The sequence below is a fragment of the Numenius arquata genome, chromosome 17, assembly GCF_964106895.1.
Source record: "Numenius arquata chromosome 17, bNumArq3.hap1.1, whole genome shotgun sequence".
NCBI classification, from domain to species: domain Eukaryota; kingdom Metazoa; phylum Chordata; class Aves; order Charadriiformes; family Scolopacidae; genus Numenius; species Numenius arquata.
The window spans coordinates 11924535-11942075 of record NC_133592.1 but is presented as its reverse complement, the minus strand read 5'-3'; the positions used below and the strand labels follow the sequence as shown (position 1 = coordinate 11942075).

The window sequence follows — 17541 nt, the reverse complement described above, 5'->3', positions numbered from 1 at the left end:
CATCGAAACGGACCTTGGAAAAAGCAGTATGGCAGGACTGGGGGGGGGAAGGGGGAAAGTGAAGTCATGCGGTATTTCATGCAGGGGGACATGAAGGTAAGGACAGGTTATCGTCTCAGTTTCAGAAAAACCAGCATCCCAGTGCTTGGGTTGGCGGCGAGGCCTGGGAGAGGCAGGGAGAACCACGTGCTACTCACATACAACAGGGATCCCCTCTGGAGTTCAAAATGACATCGAAACAGAAATGTTAATGATTATGGCTTAGGCAATATCAACACTCCTGGATTAGCACCTTTCCACGGACACATTTAAAAATGTTGGCCAACAAACGCTTTCTTTCAACCCTGACACGTTAACTCTGAGCAACAGGAGGGTTAAACTAAACACCGCTCCGTCTATTTTTGGAACAGAGAAATATTTTAGTAAAAACCCTTAGAATGGGCTGAGGTTTGCGAGGAGGGAGGATTAGGTTAAATACTAAGAATGTCTGTAACTTCTGAAAATGAGACCGTGGGCTCAGACGCACGATTGGGTTACAGAGGTTTAACAAGTTACCACACACCAGCAAAGGCATCACAGCCGGCCACGGCACTTCTTTTTGCTTCCAATACACCAGACCCAACTTCAAGTTTCTTTCATTATTTTCCTTTCTACTACAGTTTGAGTCACCCTACAGTCGGCCTTCAGAGAGATGGAAGGGGAAGAATACAACCAGCTAAACTCACTCGGGGGCGCTTCTTCGGTTACCGAGCCCTGGTTACACCACACGGAGCTGGTGCAAAGCTTTTTCTTTATTTAAAAGCTTGTGTCCATGACAAAAAGGCATCACTTACCATCTCAGGTTAGAAAGGGGAGCGTTTATCTTGCCTAACACATGGCAGCAATTGTTTTAATCTCATTCCTCAGTCTTACCCTCATCTACCTAACCCTCCTCTTTACGCTCCCTGACAAGCAGGGTCCCCCGTGGCAGGGACTGGGGCTCCTGCTCCAGCAGAAGATGGCCCAGAGCATCCTGACTATTCCCGCCAACCCCTACGGAAAGGGAGGGATCGAGGGAGCAGGAATCAGGTAGTGTTATCTACCCGGCAGCTCCAGCCAACCTGGGCACCAGGAGCAGCCGAAGCTCAAACATTAATCCAGGCAGCAACACTGAGGAGACACCACGTCGCTCCCAGCACTTATCCTAGAGATCAGGGGAAACACTGGATTTCAGGAGACGATTGGTTATGCCAAGCCTCTAACCCTTGGGATCAAAGCCATCACGTTACCTGAGAAGCTATAAAAATATTCAGACAAAACAGTAGGTTAATCAGAAGGATTTTGTAGCTTCCATTACTCACTCTCTTTTATTTAGTATTTGGTTTAGTTTTAAGAAAAAGCGTTCTGAGCTCTCTCACAGCACATCACACAGGGTACCGGAGAGGGTCAGCTGGAGAGAGGGGGACACTTTTGCTCCAGGACAGAGTGACACCACTCGAACGTGACCAGAAGCGCTTCGCAACGCCGAGGGACCCGTGAGGTGGTGACTGTCACCCTCGCAAAGCCAGCTCAGTATTTACAGAGTTTACAAGTTTGAATACCTCCACAAGATTCCCCACCCGTTATAAACACAAACGGACAGCAAATGGAAGAATATACATCAGTCAGCCTTCAAACTTTAAAAGCAGAAAGAAAAACACTTGCCTGGTGTTTGACGGGTTTGGGTGATTCGGGCTGTTCATTGCAAACAAACAAACGCAGATGTTAGCGAGCATTCCAGCTGCAAGGCATCCCAAACCATTCCTCCCAGTTCCTTTAATTTAACCATACACCCACTCTGCACAAACGGTTCAAATTCAATTTTTAGAAGTTATTCCTTTGTCATTGCATGCGGCAAAATACCAAAAGCTGTGTTTTATGCAAAGGATTATTCCCAAATAAAACACAAGACACAGACGGACCTGGAGCAGCGAGGAAAAAGGGCAAGAGTTTAATTAGTCGTGCAGCGCTTCCTCCCCAGTGCTGCCAAACAGCAACAAAAAATAAACCCACAGCACAAAGTAACTTTCTCCACAGCCTTAGTCACCGCCAGGTGGTTTCCTAGGGATAAGATGATAATTATTCCTCTAAAAATCAAAAAGGTTATGAAAGAACCAAGAGGAAAGCAACACTTAAGGAGGCTGGGGGTTTGGTTTCGTTTCTTCGAGTATTTAAGAAAAGAAAAAAACCCGACAACTGAGACAAAAGCTTTGGGTCTTTCCTTCAAGAATGACCATCCACGGGAGAAGAACCAAAATCTTAAGGAACTGGAAGACCTTGAAATTTTGCCAGGAAGAAGGGTAAATGGAACATGAATGTAATAAAGTGAAATAAAACCCCCTCAACATTCAAATTTGCAGAAATTTTCAATTCCGTTCTTCTTTCCTTGGCTCAGCCTGCAGGTTCAGTAATTCTGAGCTTCACGCCAGAGAGCCCGGGGGGGGGGGGAAATACTGTGGTGAAACCCACACACCAAGAAATGTTCATCCCAAGCCAGATGCACCCCTCCTCTGTTTACGTCTATTATTTTAAACAACTAGCGCTGTTTTCGTGCAGAACAGCAGGTTTTTGAGAGGGGTCTGTAAAGCAGCTGGCAAAGGTCTGGTTTATTTAGGGAAATTATGTGAATTTTGCAGAGCTGCCTCAAACCTGCTCGGAAAACAGCTCGGGCACCTAAAAAAAAAAAAGAAAAGGTCAGATGTTTGAGTCTGAAACTCCGGCTCCTGTAACCGCCGGGGGACAGGAACGCCATGGGAATGAGGAGGCATTGCGTTTGCTTATCTTCAGCCGAGACGAACCTCTCTCTCGGGGCGTCCGTTTCTGTCCTCGCTTCGAAACAAAACTGAGCTTCATCAGCCACACGTTGAACTTCTGTGTTTAAATTAGGGCACTTAAATAAAGCTCCTCCGGGAAATCCTCGCTAAGGAGAGCTTCAACCTCAGCGAGCCTACCCGGGATCCTGTGCTTCAAAACCAATTATGTTCCTTTTGAAATTAATAAAACAGATTAAACAATTTAGTATTTCATCTACAAAGGCAGTCACTTGAAAGCCATCATTAACCTGAAAGTTCCAGTAATTATGTTATGGTTGGACTCAATGAACTTAAAAGGTCTTTTCCATCCTACATAATTCTATGATTCTATTTCTGAAGCTTAAAATGGCACCGCTGTGAAAGCTGAATTTTAGTGCCAGTGAAGGGGGTTTGGGGGGGGCAGGGGGGGGGGGAGGTTTCGGGGAGAGGGGAAGGGAAGAAAAGTCTAATTCCCTTCATCTGAACCAGACGTACCTGGAACCGGGAAGGCTGGAAGGGGAAACTGGAGGAGTGGATGGATGTGGTTATTTACAGAACTAACTACTTCACATACTGCCACAATTGAAAACATCGGCTGATTTCACGTATTTGACCATCACCAGGGTCCAGGAGCTGCTCCTCCTTTAACACGGGTATGTCCAGGCCCCCAGTAGCGCCGAGAGCCCCCCTGCCCCTTCCAGCCCATACAACGGGCAAGTTCATGGCAGTCCTTGGGCAGCAAGTGACAACCAGCACTTTTTTCCTTCTTTTGGAAAACCATGTGTGCAATTTCATATTATTTTTAAAAATTATTTCTATATTTTGCATTAACTTCCCTCCCCATCCAAAAATCACAAAGTTTGTAAACTAAAGCAGAACTCGAGAGTCAGAATGAAGACTCGCTATTAACCACATGAAAGCAGCTCCAACACGTGCGTTAACAACTCCGGGCTTTTCTCTCTTTCCCATCTCACTTAGTGCACACGGGAGCGATGAGCCACAAAGCCAGGCAGCTGAAGAAGCCTCCTTTCCCTCCCTACCCTTCTTGTTTAATCTGCCCAAAACCTTCTCTAGACACATCAGCTGCCTCCTCGTGCTCACCACTTCCCCATCCTTGTTCTCTTCCTCTCCTTTTATTCCAAATACCCTTTATTCTAACTGTCCTATATTCTACACATCCTCTCCTCCGCACCTCCGGAGCCTACAGAAGAACAATCCGGAGGGAAGGTGAGAGCGGCTCCTACATATGGCCCAGGAGCATGGGATATCTGACCAGACCAAGAAACACCAAGAAGACTGAGGGGGGATCTGATCAATGCTCATAAATATTTAAAGGGTGGGTGTCAGGGGGATGGGGCCAGTCTTTTTTCAGTGGTGCCCAGGGACAGGACAAGAGGGAACAGGCACAAACTTGAACAGAGGAGGATCCATCTAAACATGAGGAGGAAATTCTTTACTTTAGGGGTGGCAGAGCCCTGGAAGAGGCTGCCCAGAGAGGTGGTGGAGTCTCCTTCTCTGGAGACATTCAAAACCCGCCTGGACGCATTCCTGTGGGACCTGCTCTGGGTGACCCTGCTCTGGCAGAAGGTTGGACTAGATGATCTCCAGAGGTCCCTTCCATCTCCTGCTAGTCTGGGATTCTGTGCGGGTCTCCTTTGGGCTGAGACGCCCCAACTCAAGCACACTGGTTGCCTTTACAGAGCCGGCCCACGTGTGGCAGAGTTAACAACTGAACGTACCACAATAGCCTTGGTGCAGGCAAAACATTCAAATCCACTGGTGAAGTTCTTGACACCACCACCCCTCTGCCCGCAGATTCTTTAGAGCTCAGGTTTGTTGGATGCGAAGCTAAAGCTTTTAGTTATTTACAAGAGGTATCTTCCACCTTCTCTCCCTCGCTACAGGCCAACAAGGACTGTCCATGTGTCATTTGTGACACTCAACCAAGCCCACTACAGATGAGGATCCAGGATCACCCTCATCCCACCTTCACTCTTTAGAAGAGTTTACATTTATAACTCATGGCCAAGCACTTCTCCCTCCCTCCGTTACTTGGCTCTACAAAGCCCAGTCTCTATTCCTAATTTAAGGGACTGCTTTAGTCTCACCAACTCTGCCAAGTCCCACAATTACTAAAGCTTCTCTTCTCCATTTTTCCCATCACCACCTTCCCACGCTTCCTAACGCTGTGCCCAAGACAATCCCTTTCACGTTCTTTGCAATTAATTTGGAAGTGAGACAGCGTGGCTACAGATTCAGACCCTCAAAATGTAGGGAGTGCTAGTATTGAGGCTGTTGAGGGCTGTAATTCCACCCGCTGTGGTTTCAACACGTTATGGACCCCATTTTCCCCGGGGCCCCGGCTGAGGAGGACGTGCCAAGGGCCGGACAGTCACCAGCTCTTAGGAAAAAGGGCTGTTGGGAAAGAAAAGTCCGAGGGAGAAACAGCTGGATGCCAAAAGCGCTGAGGATGTCCCAGGGATGGGCAGAGCTCCTACGTGATGCTCCTCGCATAAGCCGAGCATTTCACAACCAGTGCTGCTGGAGGAGGTCCTTGGTGACCTTAGAGAACATCAGTGCTCCCTGGCCATGGCCTGGGGTGTCAAACCGGGGGTGGCATTTGTTTCTAATACTTTTACAGCACTGTCAGGCGAGACAGAGAGTTAACCCTGGACTTCTGAACAGTGCTGGGAAGATACTTATTCATTTATCAGCACAGAAATTGTTTAATTAAAAAATAACCCATGCAGCTTTCAGAGCAGCCTCAGTAACGTGTGTGTCACCAATAAGCGTTTGTAACAGGAGGAGTAAAAATAATCCCTGACCGGCAGTTCATTGAGCATCTTCTCTGTGGGCAGGATACTGCAGAGGTTGCACAGGTGGGTACCAGGGCTCACCGCCAGCCCTCCACAGTTTTCTAACCAACATGAAAACAGCAACAAACCAGGGTCACACCTGTAACTTCAACTCAGGGGTTAGAAAGAACATGGACCTGTTTGAATCGGTCCAGCAGAGGGCCACGAAGATGATCAGAGGGCTGGAGCACCTTCCCTATGAAGACAGGCTGAGAGAGCTGGGGTTGTTCAGCCTGGAGAAGAGAAGGCTCTGGGGAAACCTCACAGCAGCCTTCCGATATCTGAAGGGAGCCCACAGGAGAGCCGGAGAGGGACTCTTTGTCAGGAGATGTAGTGACAGGACAAGGGGTAATGGTTTTAAATTGGAAGAGGGGAGATTTACATTAGATATTAGGAGGAAATTCTTTCCTGTGAGGGTGGTGAGACACTGGAACAGGTTGCCCAGGGAAGCTGTGGATGCCCCATCCCTGGAAGTGTTTAAGGCCAGGCTGGATGGGGCTTGGAACAACCTGCTCTAGTGGAGGTGTCCCTGCCCAGGGCAGGGGGGTTGGAACTCGATGATCTTTAAGGTCCCTTCCAACTCTAACCATTCTATGATTCTATGAACTCTGACACTTCCCAATGCTGGCTGTTAGGTGTCTAAGTTAAGTCACTCTTGGTTTGCAATATATAAACAACAATGAATTGTCACAGAAAAGGAAGACTCCTTTGTATTTTCAAAATGGTTTTGGTTGCACAAACATTCTACACCTTCCAGAAGTGTTTGCTCAATTCAGTGCTCGCTCTGGCACCGCAGTGGATGAAGCGCAGGATCAGAGCACTGAACTTTCCCTCAGGCCATTACTCTGCTCTTTTTATGGTGCTTAAACTACGTCGTACAAAGAAGAAAAAAAAAAAAAAAAAAAAAAAAAAAGATGTTTTCCAGTCTCATTTATCAATGGTTCATGAAGCAGCTGATTACAACAACCATCTTAAACTCCTTTGAGATGAACACCCCCATCCCATTGCAGTTCAATCAGCGATTGAAATCGAATTAGCCCCCACTGCATTAAAAAGGGCAACTCATCCTTCCCCTCGCTGAGCTTTTCCGCCCCCCCCCTCCCCTTTCTCTTCTCTGCCATCACTTCACACCAGTCAGGCAGCCGTGCAATAAACACAACGAAGGCAACTTGGTTAGGTTAAATCCAAATAGTCTTTTAAAGAACACTATTCTGAGCCTGCACCGATTTCCCAGCCCAGTGAGTGGCCACGGGAACTGTTCCCATGGCAGAAGGACCCTTGTTGGAGCTTTATCAGCAGAGCTTTATCTGCCACGGGGCACTCGGGGAAAGGCAGCAGGAAAAAGGCTGAACAAGCCTCGAGTACTTTTTAAACGATCAAAAATAGGTCTTCAAGTGGTTACGCAGTGGAACAGGTTCGCAGAAAGTTTGCATCATCCCCACCCCTTGAGATTTTCAAAACTCAACAAGGTCTTGAGCAACGTAATCTAACTTTGAAGGAAGGCGTGAATGAAAGGAGGCTGGACCAGAGGCTTCCAGAAGTGTCCTTCGTCCTGAGGTACTCCAACTTGTCAGTGAAATATTTAGCAGTACCTGGTACAAACCCTGCACAATTCCCTCCTCCCCAAAGAGCTGTAGGCAATTTTATTCCCACAGAAATTGAAAAAAAATGCTGCTTTCGTTCAGGGCTGCGCAGCAGTAAAGCCAAAAATATTAGTAAATGCAAACCTACAGAGAAAGCCAGTTCTGACGGGTGACATTGTGGACAGCATTCCCTGGAGCCACGTGTTCTCCCAACACACACACAATGCCATGAGCACACGCCTAACGCTGCCACTCCAGCCATAAAAACTTCCCTGTAACTGTAACTGACGTGGACACGACCTGCAGCACCCCCAGACTGCACGATAAATACTCAGAAAAGATCAAAATGCTTTTTTCTATATGATAAACCAGCAACAGTTTGAGTAATTATCAATGCACAGGGTCACATTATTTGCTTTTGATTAAAGCAAAGATTGGAGTTTCCCCATACACTTCACCACATTTCCCTGCAGAGCATCTGTCCTTCTCTCCCACTTCAAAGCCTGGCTTTATTTTTCCTTCACAGATTGGTCAAAAGTCATCTCCTGGTTTTTCAGGAGTCTTGATATATTCAAGAACGTCTTTCCGTTAAGTGCCATGCACTAGAAATTACCCAAATTGTTGCTGCTAAGGCTGACGATGTCCTTTGAAAGCTTCCAAGCGGAGAGGAGCAGGCGAACGCCCGGATTGATCGTAGCAAACCACTGCCTTGAATTAATACTTCGTTACAAAGAGCTCATAGCAACGATATTCAAACCCATTCGCAGTTTTTTTATAAAGCAAAGAACTGCTAAAAATCCAGTGCAAATTTGGAAGTCTGGCAGTAAAACTGAAGAAAGTTTTACATAAATCAAGAGTTAGGGACAAGTTCCCAAAAACCTGAGGTTCTCCGACGTAAAAGCGGATACGCTCTTGTTTGCAACGTCATAAAATCTGAGCTTTTTACCAGCCGCCGACTTCTAGCTACAGCAAACCCCCAGCAGCTTTTAAAGCTCCGTGACTTTCCCCATCTACAAGCGTATTTTTGAAAGAACAGAAATCTTGTTTCACAAACACAGAACTGAAAACTGCATCCAGCGGGAAGTAAATTCACAACGAATCGCCCAAGTGAATTTAATTTTTTGGCAACTGGGGTTTGCTGCATCAGAAAGCTTTGATACTGTTTCTAGTTACAGTGTTTGCATAAAGCCTTTAATTTCCCAACAGAAGTTAAACAGCTGACATTAAGTGGAAATTTTGATGGAACTGCTCATTTCAGCCACTACTAAAGAGACAATAACGGTTGAGACAAAATTACGTGGATACGTTACAGCTTATATCTTTAATAAAAAAAGTTGTGGTTTTTTTTAATGCAAAGATGGTAGTTTTCAAAAAGAGCAATAAACAAATGAGAAAATATCCCAACTTACAGGAATATTATGGTCCTTTCTTCCTTTATGGGAGGAAGCAACATGAGCAAGGTACTGAATAACCTTCTTAGTGTTTTCAGTCTTCCCGGCACCAGATTCACCTCTGCAAAACATTTCAGACATTTTCCTCAACATTAATTAGCAACGATTGATCAATCCCTCCTTCAGAGCAACCTCTTTTCATTCCATTTATGGCTTTGACCAGGCAACAGACCTTCGCTAAAACCAAAAGCACCGACCTGGCAGGGAACTACAAGGTATTTGTTTAAAATACTTTCTTCATCCTAAAGATCTCCTTAGCCTTAAGATGTTGACACAAAGTGTAACATTAAATTGATTAAAAGCTCTTGACTATATCCCTGAATTCCTTTATCACCTTAAGTATCAACAAACTTGTCCTTTGCCTCGATCACGAGGCCAGACACAGAATTTTTCAGACTGTAGATATGTATATATTTTTTTTTAAATTATATATGTATATATACACACACACATACACTTTTATATTTAGCATACTTTTAATATATTTTACATCCCAGGAGCTGGTTATGAGAATTACCCCCAAGCTGATGGAAACGTTCAGCATCTTTAGAGGCCAGTTTCAATGTACAGTAAAACACATTTTAAACAAACACTCATCTCAGGCTCTCAGCTAGTTAAAAAAAAAAATATTTATGGCCACAGGGCTACAGGAATTCCTTAAGAAATGCACCTATTCGTGCAGAGTGGTACGGCACACAGATCCATAAAGACAGCAAATGCACATTTCATTTTTAAGACAGAGGCAGATTCAAAGCAGAACGTGTTCAGACAGAATTTACCGCAAGGTTTACATATGGGATACTCCAGGCAGGAAATGGGAGCGAGTTGACATCCCAGCAATCACAAATGATGTTCCTACAACTGCTTTTTTTTTTTGTTTTTTTCTTTTGTTTTTAAAACCTAGGTCTGGTCTTCATATAAATCCCCACATCAAAGGGATTCCCAAGGCGAAGTTACGCCGACGAAGCGGCAATAACCTCCTGCGGAAAGATCCCGTAGAAGCGAGACAGCGGCCGCCACCAGCGACTCCGAGGTGCAGGAAACGAAACAGGATTTTATCGTGGGGATTTGCATGGAAAGAGCGAGAGCACTTCTGTCATTCAACAGTTGTTCGGAAAGTAAAAGTTTGGAACCAACTACTTTGTAAGGGTGGGGAGCCCACATCTTGTGTGCTTGTGTATTTCTCAGCAAAGGTATCTATCATGGAAATTGCACCCTCAGCAAGTTTGCCGACGACACCAAGTTCGGTGGCACGGTCGACACGCTGGAGGGAAGGGATGCCATCCAGAGGGACCTGGACAGGCTTGAGATGGGCTCATGCAAACCGCATGAAGTTCAACCAGGCCAAGTGCAGGGTCCTGCACCTGGGACGTGGCAATCCCAGGCACAAATACAGGTTGGACGGAGAACGGCTGGAGAGCAGCCCTGAGGAGAAGGACTTGGGGGTGTTGGTGGATGAGAAGCTCAACATGAGCTGGCAACGTGCACTGGCAGCCCAGAAACCCCCCACATCCTGGGCTGCATCAAGAGAAGTGTGGCCAGCAGGTCAAGAAAGGTGATTCTACCCCTCTACTCTGCGCTCTACACCTGGAATACTGCATCCAGCTTTGGAGTCCTCAACACAGGAAGGACATGGACCTGTTGGAATGGGTCCAGCGGAGGGCCACGAAGATGATCAGAGGGATGGAGCACCTCCCCTATGAAGACAGGCTGAGAGAGCTGGGGTTGTTCAGCCTGGAGAAGAGAAGGCTCCGGGGAAACCTCACAGCAGCCTTCTGATATCTGAAGGGAGCCCACAGGAGAGCCGGAGAGGGACTCTTTGTCAGGAGATGTAGTGACAGGACAAGGGGTAATGGTTTTAAATTGGAAGAGGGGAGATTTACATTAGATATTAGGAGGAAATTCTTTCCTCTGAGGATGGTGAAGCACTGGAACAGGTTGCCCAGAGAAGCTGTGGATGCCCCATCCCTGGAAGTGTTCAAGGACAGGCTGGACGGGACTTTGAGTGACCTGGTCTAGTGGAGGTGTCCCTGCCCATGGCAGGGGGGTTGGAACTCGATGATCTTTACGGTCCCTTCCAACTCTAACCATTCTATGATTCTACGAAATGTTCATTTACCAGGGGAGAATTTAAGCCCATTCTTTTGCCATTTTCGTAAATACCTTCCTCCTCCACGCGCACACCCCGGGTTTGTAGCTACTCTGCAGTTTGGTATTTAGTACCTTCAGACATGCACTTCTTGATCAGACAGTTCGAAGCATCCCTGCCCTCACCTCACACTTCACATCTGCAAAAAGGGGACAACTGGAAACTAACTTTGCAGATACAAAAGGATACTCCCCCAGGTTTTCAAAGGGAATGGTCTCTAAAACAATCTCGTTTCTTCTTACCTCCCAATCCTCCTAAATTACGGAAGCTCGGCAGGACGAGGGCACTAGTCGGGGGAGCTCTGGGCAAGGAATGGCAGTGGGTGCAGCTCCCCAGGCACGAGTGATAAGTGATGGGGACAGAATCACAGAATCATCATGGTTGGAAAGGACCTCTGGCCATCTTAAATACCTCCAGGGATGGACTGAAAATCCTCACCCACAGCAGCTCAGCAAAGCCCCCAAGAGTAACCTGCAGGAGCTGGGGACGAGCCCGTCGGACCCGACAGAACAGGATCAGCCCCTGGTTCTGCAGGAGGAAACTTTTAACTGAACACACTGAGCAGAAGGATTCTGCCGAGAAGCTGCGGGGTATTTACCCACCACAGCCTCAGCCTGCAATACCCGAGCACTAACCAGGGCATCCCGGTTTACTGACGGCATCTGCTTCTCAGAACATTTACCTCAACCTGCCTAAAAGCATTTTTGTTCCATTGTTCCTCCCAAGACGACAAACACCTCTGGAAAATAATACAGAATATCAGAGATTAGAGATCACTGGGCTCGATTACTCCAAATTTTGCGAGCCAGAGAAGGCAGTTCCCGTGAGAGGGGGTGACTGCGCTGGCTTTGCTGCTGCCTGGAAAGCCCTGGGAGGGATCACCTGAAGAGCTGGTTACACAGATTTCTCTGAGAATTAGCTAATGGGTAACTGGGTTTCCTTTTTGCCGAGATACCATCAATATGCAACGCAAAACCCGGGTGTACTTTGGGACTGCTACAAGTGGAGCAACACACTTTTAATGAAAAAAAAAAACAAAACACCCAACCGTTTGTACCTGGCCCAGAGTCACCACAAACAAGCCAAATGTGAAGATCGATAATCAGGAAAAAAAAACTTAGATCCCAATTCTTGCTTCCTAATTAGCCTTTATTTCTAGTTTCCCCTTTTACTGCAGTGTTTACATAACATGATTCACAACTATAAGCAATAAGAAAAGCAGTCCTGCCTGTTTCTAGGTGTGTATTAAAATATTCTTAATGCTAAACTATTCCAGCAGGGACGAGAAGTAAGAAAAGTAGTACAGCAAAAATATACATTTACATTTTAAAACACTACAATTTGTTCTTATTGTCATCCGAGCTCGGGAACGCATTATTAGCTGTGCCTTTAAAACTAGATAAATAGTCTTCCCTGTCAGATTACAGAAAAACAAAGTTTATTACATTTTAAAAGGAGGAAAATCTAATCTGACACCATCCAGTGAAAAGAAAATAGTCCAATAAATATAGTCCAGATGTCGACTTTCTAAAGGACAGGACAGAGTTTTAGAAGAGTCTTCTAATCAACAGGCTTTTCTGGCATAGACACCACTAAAGCTTCGTACGGAGCAGGAAGGTCAAAAGCTGGCAAGACATTCCTTTTGCTAAAAAAGCCCTTAAATCTAATAGCGGGGTGGGTTTTTTGTTTTTTTTAGAGAAAGTCTTCAGGCAAGTTCTCATTGCAAAGAACGCTAATGGATGTTATCATCCCGGTTCTCCTCTCCCCGGAGCTTACAAGTATGCCAAGTATTTCCTGCAGGATACGGTGTTAGATAGCTCTGTGCCATATACAATAAAAGAATTAGAAGATTTAGGATAAAGTCCCTTTCATTTCTAGAAATGATGACATCTGCATACTTTAGTTCTTTCCTGGGATTGCAAACCCACGAATTATAAAAATAAATTAAAATCTTTTACCTCTATCAAACCTGCCCAAAAAAGGTAAACTTTTAGCAACACGAAGTGCAATATTTATGGACGGGAGATGGTATCACGAAGCTAAAGATTAACTTTTTCAAAACCTTGTTTTAATACAACTCAATTAATATGTTACCATAAATTAAACAACTAAAACCCTTGGCCGAGATCCTGGCCTTACTTCAGTCCATGGCAGCTTCGCCAGCGGCTTCAGGAGGGTCATCCTTTCACCTCCTTTATTTCAGCCAGTTAATTCCACTATTAGTAGAAACAAAGCCTTCTGAGACTGAATTGAAATATTGCATCAACTCATGCCACGGGCTCCATCAAATAGAATCATAGAATTGTCAGGGTTGGAAGGGACCTTTCAGATCAAGTCCAACCACCACCAACTCTGATAAAAACCCATCACTAACCCGTGTCTCTAAGCTCTATGTCAACCCGGCTTTTAAATCCCTCCAGGGATGGGGCCTCAACCACTGCCCTGGGCAGCCCATTCCAATGATTAATAACCCTTTCAGTGTAAACATTTCTCCTAATTTTCATCCTAAACCTCTCCTGGCACAACTTGAGGCCGTTCCCTCTTGTCCCATCGCCTGTTCCTTGGGAGAAGAGACCGACCCCCCCTGGCTACACCCTCCTTTCAGGGAGTTGGAGAGAGCGAGAAGGTCTCCCCTCAGCCTCCTCTTCTCCAGGCTGAACACCCCCAGCTCCCTCAGCCGCTCCTCACAAGACTTGTGCTCCAGACCCCTCACCAGCTCCGTTGCCCTTCTCTGGACACACTCCAGACCCTCAATGTCTTTTTTGTGGTGAGGGGCCCAAAACTGGACACAACACTTGAGGTGGGGCCTCACCAGTGCCCAGTACAGGGGGACCATCACCTCCCGAGTCCTACTCACCACACTGTTCCCGATACAGGCCAGGATGCCGTTGGCCTCCTTGGCCACCTGGGCACACTGATGGCTCGTGTTCAGCCAACAGTCGACCAACACCCCCAGGTCCTTTTCTGCCGGGCAGCTCCAGCCACTCTGCCCCAAGCCTGGAGCGTCCATGGGGTTGGTGTGACCCAAGTGCAGGACCCGGCCCTTGGCATTATTGAACCTCATCCCATTGGCCTTGGCCCATGGATCCAGCCTGTCCGGATCCCTCTGTAGAGCCTTTCTGCCCTCAAGCAGGTCGACACTCCCACCCAACTTGGTGTCATCTGCGAACTGACTGAGGGTGCACTCGATCCCCTCGTCCAGATCATTGATAAAGATGTTAAAGAGAACCGGCCCCAATACCCAGCCCTGGGGACACCACTCGTGACCGGCTGCCAACTGGATTTAACTCCATTCACCACCACCCTCTGGGCCCAGCCTCCAGCCAGTTTTTAACCCAGCGGAGATTCCTCCCATCCAAGCCATGGGCAGCCAGTTTCTCCAGGAGGATGCTGTGGGAGACCGTATCTAGTCCATCCAAGTGAGCAAATCGTCTTGGCAACAGCCCCCAATTGGAGGGATAAGGTTATTCCATTAATCAACTGAAGGATCTCTCCCGCACAAGCGACGTTAGAGACAGGTCAAAGAGAATCTGAGGGTCACTGGTAAATTTATGCAGTATCTAGAGTTAAAGCGCTTTTCCCTAGAGCAGCAAATCTGCTTTGAAGCAGCTTCAAGCACATTTCAAATAGGAAAAGCTTAGCCAGCATGAGCACTTTACATTTTTACATGGTTTTAAATTCATTGCATGTAAAGCTATAGTGTCGTTTTCAATAAAGGAAATATCTTCAGGCAGATTTATCTCAGCTACAATTTGGTTACCAAAAACTGGTGACTGATTTCTCAACCAGCTGCAGGTTTTTTTTTTTTTCCTCTGAGCAATTTGAACCCAAATCTTGCACAGAAGCAAGAGGCGTTTCCTCTGCTGAGCAGATTGCCATTGAGAAAACAGGCAAAACCACCAGAGCAGGAGATGACTCGCGGGTCACAAAGCAAACGGGCACCAACCGGGATGAGGATCTGGTCCCCTGACTGGCCGGAGAGCAGCGTGCTCTGCCCCACAGCCCACTGCTAACGGCAGCGATCGCTCTGCCAACAGGAGGGACTCCCGTCCTGGAAAGGTTCTAAGGAGAAAGATCTATTTTTAAAGGAAAACAGCAGTGAAACAGTCACTTTTCTTATCGTCAAGCAGGTCTGAAGCATCTACACATCTTCTTGTGATAGTTACAGCACTCGGGATGGCAGGATGAGGCAACACCACCACCCGTTCCCGAATTTCCAAATGAGTTTCTGGATTTTAGGGAAGTCAAACTAATTTAAAGTCACTTACTGAAGTCCCTGGCACCCTCCCAGCATGGCCCCAGTTAACCATTCATTCCACCAGCAAGTTGGGAGCCATGTAGGAGATCCAAAGTGGGGTGCCGTGAGCCACGTGAGACGGAAGGACACAAAACCACGTGTACAAAGAAAGCTCTGAAATCCAAAGGCAGACTTTTCTTCATGGTGCTACCCGTGCCCAGAGTCCCTGCTGCGAACTAGCATTTGTGAAGATGAGCATCTGGAATATCTTAGGATGCTCAGATGCAGTTAGTGCCATCTATCCCGTTACAGATCATCTCTGTGATTTAAATCACTGAAAAACTAACCAAACAAGGCAGTATTTCCCACGCTGGGAGCCCGGGCCACTCAAACCTTTCCCCTGCCCTCAGAGTTTCAGTCTGTTTCTGTCATTCCTGATCAGCAGCAAGCCCTGGGACAGGAATTCATCTAGAAGCGGAAGATCCTACAAAGGAGAAGCGGCATCAGCATCCTTGGCAAGTTCTTCTCAGTGCCTGGTTTCACAAGCCACAGGAAGCCTGACCTGCTGGCAGGTCCCGTGGCCAGCAATTCCTCCTTTCACACCCAGCAGCCATAAGGCACCAAACCATGAAAATCTGCACTTCAATTGTTTGTAGGAGAAAGTAACCGCGTAAGTAAGAGCCCCAACAACAGCCATGTGTCCTTCTGACAACAGCAGTTGGAAGGAACAGAAGAGACACTTATTGTCAGATGCGACTGAGCAGATCTTCTGCCAGTTACAAATTAACAGATACTTGCAGTCAAGACCTGTAATTAAAAGGATCTCTTAATCACTTGGCTAATTTTCTGAAACGGAGAGGTAGAACTCATAGTTTGGACTAATTGGCTTTACAATTTACAAGGCTGCTTTATAGCTCCTTCATTTCTCTCTAGATGCTTCCCATCATCTCAACCTCAGTTGTCCAGGGAACGTTCCCAGCTGGCCTCCAGCCAGAGGCTGGATACAAAAATGCTGGGTATTTGCTGCTGTTGTCCTTTAATAAGCAGCCTCTATTCCCCGCACACCCCACCGCTCCCACGGAAGCCCGTTCAGATTAGATATCCTCCTGCGGCTGCAGGCATCGCCTAAACCGCTGTTTATCAAGCCCAGTCCCGGCTCTGAGAACGCCGTAAGCTTGGGGTAAGAGTCTCCAATTGAGAATATATTAGCTTAAAAAAAAAAAAAAAAAAAAAAGCAGTGCATTTTCATATTTGACTTCCCAAAATTCACCTTTCTGCTAAACGGCAGCAAAGCCGGGAAGGGTTTGAGTATTTCTCAGGTTCCTGCTCCGCCCCAGCAGGAATCTCCCCGTGGTGGTGGGCAGCCCCCAGCAGCCCCGCTCAACACCCAAACCAGTGATCCAAGAGAAACAGCAAAACTTAGCAAAACAGCAGCAGCTGCAGCTTCTCAAAGGAAAAAAAGCCTGCAAAGCTGCTCATTGCAACCACGCCACTCACCTCACTGCACACTTTTTCATTTCCATGTGTATTTTTCCTATAAATACTTAAAGGGTGGGTGTCAGGAGGATGGGGCCAGTCTTTTTTCAGTGGTGCCCAGGAACAGGACAAGAGGGAACAGGCACAAACATGAAGAGAGGAAGATCCATCTAAACCTGAAGAGGAACTTCTTCCCTGTGAGGGTGGCAGAGCCCTGGAAGAGGCTGCCCAGAGAGGTGGTGGAGTCTCCTTCTCTGGAGACGTTCAAAGCCCACCTGGACACGTTCCTGTGGGACCTGCTCTGGGTGACCCTGCTCTGGCAGGGGGTTGGACTGGATGATCTCCAGAGGTCCCTTCCAACCCCACAGCATTCTGTGATTCCGTGTGCACGTTACAAAGTTAACACCACTCAACAATGCAATTGCCTGCATTCAGCTCCTTAAAAATGGAGCGAGGAATATCAAGAAAAAGAGAAGGAATATCAAGAAAAAGAGAAGGAATATCAAGAAAAAGAGAAGGAATATCAAGAAAAAGAGAGGAAGGAAGCACAGCGTTTTATGGTTGGAGACAACTCTAATTTCTACAGCAAGAGCAGGAAGGCATCTCTGGCATCGAGTCTGGACTGGAGAACTGAAGGACAGTCCCATCAGCTGGCAGTATCCCAGTAACACCTCCTGAAGAACCAGCTTCCACATTAGGTGAAGGACAAGATGTTCTGCTGAGACAAGCACCCAGCGAATGCAGCAGCAGGGTTTGGTTGTTGTTTTTTTCCCCCCCCTCCTGCTATTAAGTTTGACTTTGAGAAAACATTACTAACTTTAAGATCACCAGTTTATGCAAAACTCCTCTTGTGGGGCATGTCAGACCCCAAACTCCTCAGGGAACATCAGCAGGTGATGGAAGTTGAGACTGGAAGCCTCCAAATAATCCCATTACCTTCAAAATGCTGAGATGTGATGAGAGGATGCTTGGAGAAGCAC

General features: G+C 46.7%; 1 protein-coding gene across 1 annotated transcript in view; it reads right to left on the bottom strand.

The window, feature by feature from the left end:
* MYH10 (myosin heavy chain 10) overlaps window positions 1-17541 on the bottom strand; it is a 112578-nt gene that overhangs the window by 50091 nt on the left and 44946 nt on the right. The window contains exons 5-6 of the mRNA XM_074160314.1: window positions 8658-8760; window positions 1684-1713 (exon numbers count right to left, since the gene is read on the bottom strand). Coding sequence (XP_074016415.1) covers window positions 1684-1713; window positions 8658-8760 — 133 coding nt within the window. The remainder of the gene's footprint in view (window positions 1-1683; window positions 1714-8657; window positions 8761-17541) is intronic.